This window comes from Schistocerca nitens, chromosome 2, assembly GCF_023898315.1.
Source record: "Schistocerca nitens isolate TAMUIC-IGC-003100 chromosome 2, iqSchNite1.1, whole genome shotgun sequence".
NCBI classification, from domain to species: domain Eukaryota; kingdom Metazoa; phylum Arthropoda; class Insecta; order Orthoptera; family Acrididae; genus Schistocerca; species Schistocerca nitens.
Genome location: NC_064615.1, coordinates 745,905,798 through 745,920,006, shown reverse-complemented (window position 1 = coordinate 745,920,006; position 14,209 = coordinate 745,905,798). Strand labels below are relative to the sequence as shown.

At 48.8% G+C, this 14,209-nt stretch overlaps 1 protein-coding gene across 7 annotated transcripts in view; it reads left to right on the top strand.

Moving 5' to 3' along the window:
* Positions 1 to 14,209, top strand: part of LOC126236972 (GMP synthase [glutamine-hydrolyzing]) — a 187,011-nt gene that overhangs the window by 68,416 nt on the left and 104,386 nt on the right. For all 7 annotated transcript variants that reach the window (XM_049946685.1, XM_049946686.1, XM_049946683.1 and 4 more), the window contains 2 exons: positions 5,982 to 6,125; positions 6,226 to 6,391. In XM_049946685.1, the coding sequence (XP_049802642.1) occupies positions 5,982 to 6,125; positions 6,226 to 6,391 (310 nt within the window). The remainder of the gene's footprint in view (positions 1 to 5,981; positions 6,126 to 6,225; positions 6,392 to 14,209) is intronic.

Below are 14,209 nucleotides of genomic sequence, written 5' to 3'. Positions count from 1 at the left end.
TTTTTGAGACTTGATGTTTGAATTTAAAAGAGTGATGATCGATATTGTTGCTTAATACTGTACATCGGAAATATATTAAAAAAGACAAGACAGAGCTATAAGCGGCACAAGATGATGTGGCAGCTGGGCCCATTGATCACATATTGCACTTATTGCCTCGGTCCAGAACACTTCGCGTTGAATGTCCTGTTTTTAAATTGCTGCCCCAACCTAGCAGTAGTTGTTTCATAATTGTATAATTGTGCAGTGAAGCTAAATGTTGCAACTTGTGTTGGTGACGCTGTTTGTGGATTCAGTCAGTATTTCCTGTAACATGTCCCCCCCCCCCCTCCCCGCCCCTTTCCCCCTCCGCAAGAGGCCTAAAATATTCCTTTAACTCCGCTATCACTTGCAGTGTGAACCGTCTGTCTTTTGTGCCACCTATAACTTGTTCAGTCACATTAAACATCAGTAGGATGAAAGTGTGAAGAAGTCAAGTGAGATGTTGAGCAAGAACATAGAATCGAGGTAAAGCTGACTAGGAAGAAATCGAGAATATGTGAATTTTTATCATTGGTCGCATGTGTTTTTAGCAGGGGCCGTGAATTTATTGCGTAGAATCAGATAAAATATAAAATTGGAGAACATGAAATTGAAGTTCCACTGTATTATAAAAAAGTTAGATTGCTACTCTTCATATAGATTTGTTGAGTTGCAGACAGGCACAACAAGAACACTGCAATATATTTGAGCTTTTGGACAAAAGGCTTTCTTCTAAAAGTAGGAAACACACACACACACACACACACACACACACACACACACACACACACCACTATGATGACTTTCTCTGGCCACTGTGGTCGGACTGTAAGGAGCTGCAGCTGATGGGAGAAGCAATCTGTTGGAAGTGGGGGTAAGGAGGAGGTTGGGGAGGGGTGGGATAGCAAGGTAGATGTGGGAGAGGGTGTAATGCTGCTAGTGGGAGCATGGTGGGGATGGCATAGGACTGTTAGCAGTGAGGAGGGAGGATGGAGAGTAGAGAAGGAGAGAAATAGAGGGGGGAAAGACTAGTTGGGTGTATTGATGGAATACAAGACTGTGCGAGCAGGGAGGGAGGTGTGTGGGTAAAAGACAGAGACTTGGGAAGGTTGAGGCCAAGGGGGTTAGAATAACATAGGACATATTGCAGGGAGAGTTTTCACTTGCGCAATTCAGAAAAGCTGGTGGTGTTAGGAACGATCCAGATGGCACAGGCTGTGAAGCATTTGTTGAAGGGAAGCACGTTGTGCTGGGCAGCATTTTCAGCAACTGGGTGGTCCAGCTGTCTTTTGGCCACAGTTTGTAAGGGGTGTTCATGCGGACAGACTGCCCACGTAGAAAGCAGCACAGTGGTTGCAGCTTAGTTTGTAGATTACATAACTACTTTCACAGGTAGCTGTACCTTCTGATGGGATAGGTAATGCTTGTGTCTGGGCTGGAGTAGGTTGTGGTGGGAAGATGTATGGGGCAGGTCTTGCATCTAGGTCTATTGCAGGGATGTGGGCCTTGAGGATGGTGGTAGGGAGCAGGGGTAGGGTAGGAACAATCAAGGATGTTGTGTAGGTTCGGTGGAATGCTACTTTGGAAAGAGTTGGAAGGATAGTGGGAAGGACATGCCTCATTTTGGGGCACAATGAGAGGTAGTCGAAACCCTGTCAGAATGTGATTCAGTTGCTCCAGTCCTGGGTGGTACAGGGTCACAAGGGAAGTGCTTCTTTGTGGCCAGACATTGGGACTGTGATAGGTGTTAGATGACTGGAGAGACAAGGCACAGAGATCAGTTTTCATACAAGGTTGGGATGGCAAATTCGGTCTGTGAAGCCTCAGTGATACCCTTGGTATATATTGAGAGGGTCTGCTTGTCACTACAGATGTGACAGCTACAGGTGGCTGGGCTGTGTGGAAGGAACTTCTTGATGTGGAATGGGTGGCAGCTGTCAAAGTGGGGGTTATTGCTGGTGCTTGGTAGGTTTGATATGGACAGAGGTACTGATGTAGCCATCTTTAAAGTGGAGGTCAGCATCGATGAATGTGGCTTGTTGGGTTGAGGAGGACAATGTCAATTGAGTCCCCTGACTCCTCAGTTTTGAGAAATGTATACCTTCAGTATAAGAAAGTGTGACTGTGGTGCTCTAAGGTGGTGTTGCACAGCCGAATTGGAAGAGGCTGTACTGTGTTACTGCATCACATTGAAGAGAAGGTGGTGTGGTTCTGGAGGAATCTGGGTGTCCTCACTCTCCATCCAGATCACATAGACGTCATTAACGAATCAGAACTAGCTGAGGGATTTGGGATTCTGGGTGCATAGGAAGGATTGCTCTAAAGGGTTCTCTGAAATTCCGCTTACAATCTTCTAGGACTTGTAGAGGGGAGTGAGTAGACAATATTTTGAATTGGAACCCATGTCCAGAAAATACCATTCCCATGCTACATCTGTTTGAAAACAAGTTACTAGATAGGTATGCAACAAGGTAGTCATGGAGGGGGGGGGGGGGCGGTGCTTACGTCAGATTGGATGATGTAATTTGACATCTGTCCTACCTCTCTGACCTTGTTCGAGCCTGTCATTTTTCTGTGAGTGTTAGAGCAACATGGTTGAATACACATTTGCAGAATATATTGACATGATGCTTCTGTATGGCAAATCACATGCTAATGGAAGAGCTCCTCATTGCCTTTATCGAGATTGTTATCCACAATGTCCAACTCCATCGCATACCCTTTTTGCCACAATTGCACAACGGTTTTGAGAAATGTATACCTTCAGTATAAGAAAGCGTGACTGCTCTGAGGTGGTATTGCACAGCCGAATTGGAAGAGGCCGTACTGCGTTACTGCATCACATTGAAGAGAACCCATCAACAAGTACACAAGCAATTGCACAGGCAATAGATGTTACCCTCAGCACTGTCTAGTATGTTCTGGATCACACCTAATAAATAACTTGTAACAATGTTCACATTACCAGCATGTTTTCAAATGGTTGTAGTGTGGAAACTGTATGTTTCTGGACATGGGTTCCAGTTCAAAATATTATCTACTCAGTCCCCTCTATAATTGCTAGATGTTTCTAAGGGAATTTTAGAGCACCCTGCTAATATGGCTCATGTATAGGTTGGCATGAGATGGTGCCATTTGGTTGCCCATTGTTGGGTCACAGATTTGTTTGTAGGTGATGCCTTCACAGATGAAGTAATTGTGGCTGAGCGTATAGTTGGTCATGATGACCAGTCCGGCCGAAGTCATCGCCTATCCCATCTAAGGCACACTAACCTGTGAAAGCAGTCATGTGATCTACAAACTAAGCTGCAACAATTGTGCTGCTTTCTTTACCCAACTGTCTGTCCGCAAGAATGGCCATCGATAAACTGTGGCCATGTGACAGCTGGACCACACAGTTGCTGAACATGCCACCCAACAGAATGTGCTTCACCAAAGTAACTGCTTGAAACCCTGCACCATGTGCGTTCTCTGTACCAGCACCGTCTTTTCTGAATTGTGTGGATGAGAACTCTCCCTACAATATATTCTATGGTCCCATAATCCCCTTGGCCTCGGCCTTCACTAGTCCTTGTCTTTCACCCACCTATCCCCATTCCTGCTCCCACTCCCGCACTCCAGAACCTTCCATTCCACCAACACACCCACTAGTCTTTTCCCTCTCCTCTATTTCTCTTCTTTTTCTGCTCCTCTTCCCTCCCCCTCCCCCTCTTCTCACAAACCGCCCAACTGCCATACCCTGTTCCGACCATGTCCTTGTATGCTACCAGAAGCAGCATTACGTCCTCTCCCACCCTACCCTGCTGTCCCTCCCCATCTCTCTCCCTGCTCCAGCTTCCTCCTTAGCCCCAGAATCCACAGATTGCATCTCCCATCAGGGGCAGTAGCTAGCAGTTCAGCCAGGGATAATTGTCTTAGTGCTTAAGTGTGTGTGAGTTGTGCTAGTATGGATTTTGTGTGTGTGTGTGTGTGTATATTTTGTTTGTTTGTTTGTTTGGACGCACACACGAGCTACTTCAGGAGAAACGATTTTGGCTGATAGCTCAGATATATAGCAGTATTTTTGCTGTGCCTGTCTGCAGCTTAACATCTCCAGTATATGGTGAATTGCAATCCACCCTTTTAATAATCTTGTTGTTATTGCATCCTCAATTTTCCTTTGTTTGTGTTTGCATTTGCCCACCTTTGAGTTTGCCTTCCCTCTCCCTCCCCCTCTCTCCCTCCCCCTCTCTCCCTCCCCCTCTCTCCCTCCCTCTCTCTCCCTCCCTCTCTCTCCCCCCCTCTCCCTCCCTCTCTCTCCCTCCCTCTCCCTCCCTCTCTCTCCCTCCCCCTCTCTCCCTCCCCCTCTCTCCCTCCCCCTCTCTCCCTCCCCCTCTCTCCCTCCCCCTCTCTCCCTCCCCCTCTCTCCCTCCCCCTCTCTCCCTCCCCCTCTCTCCCTCCCCCCTCTCTCCCTCCCCCCTCTCCCTCCCCCCTCTCTCCCTCCCCCCTCTCTCCTTCCCCCTCTCTCCCTCCCCCCTCTCTACCTCCCCCCTCTCTCCCTCCCCCCTCTCTCCCCCTCTCTCCCCCCTCGCTCCCCCTCTCTCCCCCTCTCTCCCCCCTCTCTCCCCCTCTCTCCCCCTCTCTCCCCCCTCTCACCCCCTCTCACCCCCTCTCACCCCCCCTCTCTTTACCCCCCTCTCCTCTATCTCTCCCCTCTCTCTTTCCCCCTCTCCCCCTCTATCTCTCCCCCTTCTTTCCCCCCCCTCTCCCCCCTCTCCCCCCTCTCCCCCTCTCCCCCTCTCCCCCTCTCCCCCTCTCCCCCTCTCCTCCTCTCCCCCTCTCCTCCTCTCCCCCTCTCCCCCTCTCCCCCTCTCCACCTCTCCCCCTCTCCCCCTCTCCCCCTCTCCCCCTTTCCCCCTCTCCCCCCTCTCCCCCCTCTCCCCCCTCTCCCCCTCTCCCCCTCTCCCCCTTTCCCCCCTCTCCCCCTCTCCCCCCTCTCCCCCTCTCCCCCCTCTCCCCCTCTCCCCCCTCTCCCCCTCTCCCCCTCTCCCCCCTCTCCCCCCTCTCCCCCCTCTCCCCCCTCTCCCCCCTCTCCCCCCTCTCCCCCCTCTCCCCCCTCTCCCCCCTCTCCCCCCTCTCCCCCCTCTCCCCCTCTCCCCCTCTCCCCCTCTCCCCCATCTCCCCATCTCCCCCATCTTCCCCCTCCCCCCTCTCCCCTCTACCCCCTCTCCCCTTTCCCCCTCTACCCCCTCTCCCCCTCTGCCCCCTCTCCCCCCTCTCTTCCCCCCTCTCTCCCCCCTCTCTTCCCCCCTCTCTCCCCCCCTCTCTCCCCCCTCTCTTCCCCCCTCTCTCCCCCCTCTCTTCCCCCTCTCTTCCCCTCTGTTCCCCTCTGTTCCCATCTCTTCCCCTCTGTTCCCATCTCTTCCCCTCTGTTCCCCTCTGTTCCCATCTCTTCCCCTCTGTTCCCATCTCTTCCCCTCTGTTCCCCTCTGTTCCCATCTCTTCCCCTCTGTTCCCCTCTGTTCCCATCTCTTCCCCTCTGTTCCCCTCTCTTCCCATCTCTTCCCCTCTGTTCCCCTCTCTTCCCCTCTGTTCCCCTCTCTTCCCATCTCTTCCCCTCTGTTCCCCTCTCTTCCCATCTCTTCCCCTCTGTTCCCCTCTCTTCCCCTCTGTTCCCCTCTCTTCCCATCTCTTCCCATCTCTTCCCCTCTGTTCCCCTCTCTTCCCCTCTGTTCCCCTCTGTTCCCCTCTCTTCCCCTCTGTTCCCCTCTCTCTTCCCTCTATCTTCCACCTGTCCCCCCTCTCTCCACCTGTCCCCCCTCTCTGTCTCTTTCTATCTCTCCCCCCTTCTTGTGACTCATTTTCCTACTTATGCACCTCGAATTGTTTGATTTGTTTGTCTGAATGTACATATTTTTAGTTAGCATGATAGAAACTGAAAGCTCTTCTCATGTTGTTGATTACAATTATCATTATTATAGGTAGATCTCACACCAAATGGAAATGTAATGTTGAAAAATTTTCTGTTTGATATTACGGGTTGTACTGGCAACTACACTCTACAAGGAAGAGAAATAGAATGCATTAAGTACATAAAAGAAACTGTGGGAAACAACAAAGTACTGGTAAGTGTGTGTGTGTGTGTGTGTGTGTGTGTGTGTGTGTGTGTGTGTGTGTGTATGAGAAATTATTTAGTATTAGTAATTGATGCACATCCTTTTACAGTTGTTAGTCAGTGGTGGTGTGGACTCTACAGTATGTGCTGCTCTGCTCCATAAAGCGTTGCACGAAGATCAAGTCATTGCTGTTCACATTGATAATGGGTTTATGAGGAAGAATGAAAGCCAGAGAGTTGAGCAGTCGTTAGAAAAACTGGGCCTGAGATTGAAAGGTAATCACCACTCATTTTCATACTTGTATTTATACATCGTAATTTATACTGCCTGACAAATTAAGCACCTGGAAGGGAAGGAGGAAATGAAATAAAACTTCATGGCTTGAGAGGGTATGTGATGTTATTGCAGGGATTACAATATGGAGTCAGATTTATAAAGAACATGGCAATATCAGTCCACTTATCAGTGTGTCACTGCAACCCATCTGGCTTGGATGCTTGCACTGATTTGGTTGGAAATTGTGTCATAAAGCCATTTGATCATCTCCTGAGGCATGTTGACCCACAACTGTTGTAACCGGTCCTTCATGTCCTAGATACTGGTACTGGAGTGAAGTTGATGTCTGAGCTGGTCTCATGTGCTGTGGTGTCAGATCCGAGGACACTGCTGTCCAAGGGAGTACCTTAATGTCACACAGGCTGTTCATAGAAAATTATGCAAAGTGGAAAAAATGGCACAAAGGTACTTTTACATGAGAGGTAACAAATGAAGATTCAGGATTTCCTCGAAATATTGTTGTACTGTCAGAGTTCCCTCAATCTCTAAGAACTATGATGTAAATTTCTGCCCAATTCCTCCTTACGCGATGTCACCTGGAGTAACATTGCTGTGCCTCTCCAGAACATTGGAAGAAGGAGACTACTTGCCCAGTTATCACTCACGATGATCATCTGTGGTAGTATAGAACCGCGATTCATCACTGAACGCAATGTGATGCCATTCATTGGCAGCCCATGCTTCTGTCATGGCACTACTCTAAAAGCAGCTGTTTGGTGGTGCTAACTGCAGCTTATACATTGGACAGTAATTCCCTAGTTTGACCAAACTACTGCTAGTTTCAGACCAAGGGTGCAGCATTATGCACTACGTACTTGGTGCACAGTGCAGCAATCCTTCGTTATGGTGGTCATGCATGGTTGACCAGAATCTGCATGCTCTTACGTCCCATGCAGTCCATCACCATACCATTGTCACCTCCAAATGGCCCACAAATCTGGATATTGTAGATTTGACCAGTTGTCAAAGACACTATTGATAATGCTGCTTCTTACAAGTGGCATCTCCATGTCAGTCACAATGTTCATTTAACATCTCACTCTGTTCATGCCAATTACATATAGCCTACCAGGCTTACTAACAACACTAAACATGAACAGTAGTAATGCAATCTGGTGATTATTCTGCCTGTCACGGAGAATTGCAACTCTTAATTGTTTAAATTTCTGTTGGTGATGTGTATATGCACAAAGTTATGACATCTGACCATATCTTCTGGTTGTTTCACTTTTTCTTTCAGGCAATGATTTAATTGTTTGTTGCAGTTTATCACTTGGAGAAAACTGTGATAAGATAGTACTCATGAGTGCTATAGATTGAAGTGCAGTTTCTTAGAATGAATTAATTGAAGGCAGCTTGTTTGTTAACAGTATCAAGAGTAGTTGTGTCTAAGCTGACAATGGCATACATAACTGTTGCAAGACAAGACCAGTATTGTGTGACAGTGATTACAACTACCAAAGATTCAATGAACAGTGGAAAATCCAGGATCGAGTAACAGTATTATGAAAGGGTAGATTGCCACTCGCCATATACAGAAGACCTTGTGTCAAAGAAAAGACTGCTGTACATTTAAGCTTTTGGCGTACAACTATCTCATACAAAACCACTGTCTCCGGCACTCGGGAATTTATGAGGAATTGCAAGACATCCTAAACAAGATTAATGGATGACTTTAATGCAAAAGTGGGAACAAAGCTAAAAAATTACTGTTTGTTAGAGAACATTTGTTTTGATATGAGGAACAAGAAGAGACATACGATACTGGAATTTTATGAGGAACAAACTGAACATACATAGTAAACGATTTTTTTCAGGGAAAATGTAGGCTGGAAATAGACATGGAAAGAAGCAAGCTGAATTAAAAATGAGACTAGTTACTTGCTGCCAAATAATAAACAATTTATGCAAAATATTTCAGCTTTAAATTGGAACAGGATTTCTAATGGTCACAGACTAGTAAGATGCACAGTAAAACTGGACACTAGGGTAGAAAGAATTAACCTTATTACACACAAATCCAGTTTCATTCATTCAAAAAATGTAAGTATTAAAGAATAAAAAAAGGCAGAATATAAATAATGGAATGAGTGTGGGTAACAATTCACTGCTGTGGTATGGTATGATATTGTATAGTATAGTATAGCATAGCATAGCATAGCACAGTGCAGTATCTAGGTATAGCATGGTTGACTGCTAATCAAAACTTAGAGTCCAGGTTTGATTCCAACAACTGACTAGATTCTCAATAAAAATTGTCAGCAGTGGTGGTCATTGAGATAGGGTTTAAGGAGTAGCCTTCATTCTGCAAATAAAAGATGGCAGAGGAATGGATAAATACTCATGACAGCATCTTGTCATTGAGATGGAAAACTTCCTCCAAGGGTGGAAGAATCAGCAATAATAAACAAGAGGATGCAGAAGGCAATGGCAACAACTGGATCAATAACACATAGTGTATCTACAGGAAATGTGGCTTTAGTTGGGAAGGTATCATGATGATCTGCCCATTAGCAAAAGATTATGCATTAGTGGTCCTTCAGATATTCAGGAGAGCTGCCAAGGAGGTTATGACCATGAGGAAAAGATGGAAAAATTTGTGCCACTGTAACATTGTTGGGGGTGTGGACTGTCAGAAGTCTATGTGGTAGAGAACTTAGAAAAGAAGTGCAGAGGCAGTCTAGATACAGTAGAAATCAGTGAAGAGAAATGGTAAGAAGATCAGGATTTTTGGTCATATAAATATAGGTCGATAGCAGCAGCAGCATAAAATGATACAACAGGGGTAGGATTCATTATGAATGTGAAGCTAAGACAGAGTGGATTACTGTGGACAGTTTAGTGATAGGATTATTCTCATCAGAACCAACAACAATCCATTGCAAATAACAATATTTCTGGTATAAATGCCAGTGTCATACATTGTTTAACATGGAGCTCCACTACATAATACTTCTACGTGTTCACACGCTGACCAACATCATCAATTACGATTGCAGTGGGTACAGGACCATTGGGATTCAGCCGTCGATCAGTGGAAATATGTCAGAACTTTGGGTGAGTTACATTTTTGCTACACTAGGTTGCTGGTCATCTCCACATATGTCATCACCAAGGTGAGTGGACCCCCTGCGGGTTCGGAGGTTAGAATAGGCCCGCGGTATTCCTGCCTGTCGTAAGAGGCGACTAAAAGGAGTCTCAAACATTTTGGCTTATATATGATGGTCCCCTCTCGGGTTTGACCTCCATCTTTCCAAATTCTCCCGCAGAGCGAGCCAATTGGGGAAGGGCGCCTTACATGGTGCATTTTGTCCATCGTGCATTGAGACCTCTAGCCGGATATATCATTGTCGCATTGCTGTCCCGCTCGTTCTCCATCTCTTGGGCAAGGATACGTTCCTGGGTGCAATTTCCACTATGCACTGTGCAGTGTTGCTTTTTGCAGAGGCGACGACCATGGACTTTATAGCATCTAATATCCAGCATGGTAGTCAGCCTGTTGTTGTGGGACCACCGTGTAACCTGTTGGTTGTAGCCCCCTGACAACACAGGGATCGCTCTACTGTTGCCTGCGCCGTTAACTCCCCACGTGTGCCAAGGAGTAGATGCCCATCTCCCAGGAGCATCAGGACTCCCAGCAATAGCCATCCTGCCAGGTGGCCCTTGCTGTGGCTGGGTGGCACTCGTGGGGAGGGCCCATGGTCGGAGTAGGTGGCATCATGGTGGATGACATGCAGTGAAGCGTGGCACATCATCTCTTGCTGGTGGCCAGCCACCAGCAGTCTCTAAGCGTTCGAGGGCTCACTTTAAAGCTAACATGTATGACCCCAAATCGTTACCCACCCTGGCCACACCATGGGAGGAACAAAAGGCTATGAATGACAGCGAAACGTATTCGCCCCGGTATCTCATCTGTACCAGAGCTGACGGGGAATCTTTTCTGTCCGTGAAGCCTCAGTTCTTTGTAGAGCATTTAGAAGACAATTCGGGGAGGTGGAAGGCTTGTCCAAAATGCGGTCAGGGTCAGTCTTGATAAAAACAGCATCCTCTGCCCAGTCACAAGCCTTGCTCGCTTGTAAGAAGCTGGGGGATGTTTCTGTTACTGTCACCCCCCATAAAAGCTTAAATATGGTCCAGGGCATTATTTTCCACAGGGATCTTCTTTTACAGTCCGATGACGATCTGCGCGCCAACTTAGAGCGACGAGGTGTCCATTTCGTCCGGCGCGTCCACCAGGGTCCGAGGGATCATAAAGTTGCCACCGGTGCCTTCATCTTGGCCTTCGAGGGTGACACATTACCTGAGAAGGTCAAGGTGATGGTCTACCGCTGTCATGTCAAGTCATATATCCCTCCCCGATGCGGTGCTTCAAGTGTTGGAAGTTCGGCCTTATGTCTTCCCGCTGTGCTTCCAGCCTCAGATGTCGCGATTCTGGTCGTCCATCCCATCCTGATACTCCATGTGCCCCGCCTCCCATCTGTGTCAACTGCGGAGAGCACCATACCCCTTGCTTGCCGGACTGTAAGATTCTACAGAAGGAATGGAAAATAATGGAAAAACAAGACCCTGGACCGACTGACCTACACTGAGGCTAAGCGGAAATTTGAATGACTTCATCCAGTACGCATGACGTCATCTTCTGCCGCCACTGTCATTCCTGCTACAGTTCCCATAGCTGCACCACATACCAACAGCTCTCAGAGCCAGAGGACCACACCTGCCGCCTTGATAGTGGGGACCACTTTTCTCTCTGTTGCTCCCGCATCACCTACCTCAGGAGCAGCACCCCCTCAACCACCGGGGACACCAGTCCCCACTTCTAAGTCGGAGAAGCATAAGTCTTCTTCGGCTTCTCTCGCTAGGAAGGGATCCCTTGGGTCACTCGCTTGCCAGATTCCTACCAGCGGCACAGCAGACACCCACCAGTGGCTGAAGAAGCCACAGGTCGCTGGTCGTCGAGCTTCGCGATCCTCTTTGGTCCTGGAGACTGACTCAAAAAAGCCCTCCCAGCAAGGGCAACCAAAGGAACAGAAAGCGAAATTGGAGACCCCTAAGACCAAGGCACCTGCGGTGGCACCTACTCCACTGCTACCTACAAGCTCTGCGTCTGAGGATGAGGTGGAGATTCTTGCGTCCGCCGAGGACCTCGATCTCGCCGGTCCCTCGGACATGATGGATGTCACTCCTGGCGGCACTCAATCAGTGGCAGCAGGTGACCCAGCAACATTATTTGCCTCCTCAGTCCCTTCATGCCTTTCTCGGCAATGGACAATGTCATTCTCCAGTGGAACTGCAGCGGTTTCTTACACCATCTTGCTGGGCTCCGACAACTTCTCAGCCTTCACCCTTTCTTTTGCATTGCTCTTCAAAAAACTTGGTTTCCAGCGATGCGAACCCCCGCCCTATGTGGCTATCGGGGTTATTATAAGAACCGGGCAGCTTATGAGAGGGTATCTGGTGGCGTCTGCATCTACGTCCTTCACTCTCTTCATAGCGAGTCTGTCCCTCTACAAACACCTTTAGAATCTGTCACTGTTCGGGTGTGGACGCCTCAGGCTGTTACTGTCTGCAGTCTGTATCTTCCACCAGATGGTGATGTCCCGCATTATGTCCTGGCTGCGCTGATAGCCCAATTGCCACCACCTTTTCTGTTACTGGGCAACTTCAAAGCCCATAACCCTCTGTGGGGTGGATCAGTGGCAACGGACAGAGGCAGCACCGTTGAGCGTGTATTGGCACAGCTCGACCTTTCTGTTTTAAATGATGGTGCCTTCACGCATTTCAGTGTGGCCCATGGCACGTACTCAGCCATCGAATTTTTGATCTGCAGCCCTGGTCTCTTACCGTCTGTCCAATGGAGTGTGCATGACGACTTGTGTGGTAGTGACCACTTTCCGATCTTTCTGTCACTGCCACAGCGTCACTCTTCTGGGTGCCCCTGCAGATGGGCTATGAATAAAGCTGACTGGGACTTGTCCTCCTCCATTGTAACTATTGAGCCTCTTTCCAATGAAGCCATTGATGCGGTGGTTGACTCTGTCACCACCGGCATCATTACTGCCGCAGAATCTGCGGTTCCCCATTCTTCTGGGTCCCCTCGGCAGAGGACTGTGCCTTGGTGGTCGCCTGAGATCGCTGAGGCGATTAAAGATTGCCGGCGGGTGCTCCAGTGTCACAAGTGACATCCCTCATTAGAACACCTCATCGCCTTTAAACAGCTGCGTGTGCGGGCCTACCGCATCATTCGCCATCACAGGCAGGAGTGCTGAGAAAGGTATGTCTCAACCATTGGCCTCCATATCTCTCCATCACAGGTTTGGGCCAAGATTAGGTGCCTGTAGGCTATAGGACCCCTGTCAGCGTCCCTGCGCTCTCACTGAATGGAGCAGTTTGTTCTGACTCCAACATAATTGCAAACTGCTTGGCAGAGCATTTTGCTCTGAGTTCCGCTTCTGGAAATTACCCACTGGCCTTCCGCTCCCTGAAAGAGCGGTTGGAACGTCGGAGCCTTTCCTTTCACACACGCCAACCTGAATCCTACAATGTTCCATTCAGTGAGTGGGAATTCCAAAGTGTCCTAGCCGCTTGCCCTGATATGGCTCCCGTGCCAGATAACATCCACTGTCAGATGCTCAAACACGTCTCGGCGGACTGCCAGCGACGACTCCTAGACCTTTACAACCGTATCTGGGTCAAGGGTTGAGTTCCCGTCGCAATGGCAGGAAAGCATCGTAATCCCTGTTTTGAAACCTGGCAAGAACCCACTGGAGGTGGACAGCTACCACCCCATTAGCCTCACCAACGTTCTTTGCAAGTTGCTCGAATGCATGGTGAGCCGGCGGCTGAGTTGGGTATTCGAGTCTCGGGGCCTTCTGGCTCCGTCTCAGGGTGGGTTCCGTAAGGGCCGCTCTGCCACTGATAATCTGGTGAGCCTGGAGTCTGACATCCGTACAGCCTTTGCCCGCCGTCAGCACCTTGTCGCTGTCTTTTTTGACATGCGGAAGGCATACGATACGACATGGCATCATCACATCCTCTCTACGCTTCATGGTTGGGGTCTTCGGGTTCCGCTGCCGATTTTCATACGAAATTTTCTGTCGCATCGTACCTTCCGCGTGCAAGTTGCGGCCTCCTATAGTTCCCCCCGAGTTCAGGAGAACGGGGTACTGCAGGGATCTGTTTTAAGTGTCTGACTGTTTTTAATTGCAATTAATGTGCTCGCTGCGGCGGTGGGAACATCTGTCTCAGTGTCCTTGTATGCTGATGACTTCTGCCTCTACTATAGCTCCATTGGCATTGCAGCTGCTGAATGTCAGCTGCAGGGCACTATCTGCAAGGCGCAGTCTTGGGCTGTAGCGCATGGCTTCCAGTTTTTGGCTGCCAAGACCTGCGTTATGCGTTTCTGCTGGCGATGCACTGTTCACCCTGAGCCAAGGCTTTATCTTGCCAGCGAACCTCTTGCTGTGGTGGAGACCCATCGGTTTTTTGGTGTGGTTTTTGATTCCCGATTGACTTGGCTCCCTCACATTTGGCAGCTTAAACAGATTTGTTGGCGACATCTTAATGCTCTGCGTTGCTTGAGCCACACCAGATGGGGAGTCGACCAGTCTACCCTCTTAAGGCTCTACCAGGCATTAATTCAGTCCCGTCTGGATTATCGGAGCCTGGCTTATGGTTCAGCATCCCCTTCTGCCTTGCGGGTGCTGGACCCCATCCTTCACAGCGGGATCAGACTTGCCACTGGAGCTTTCCGAACC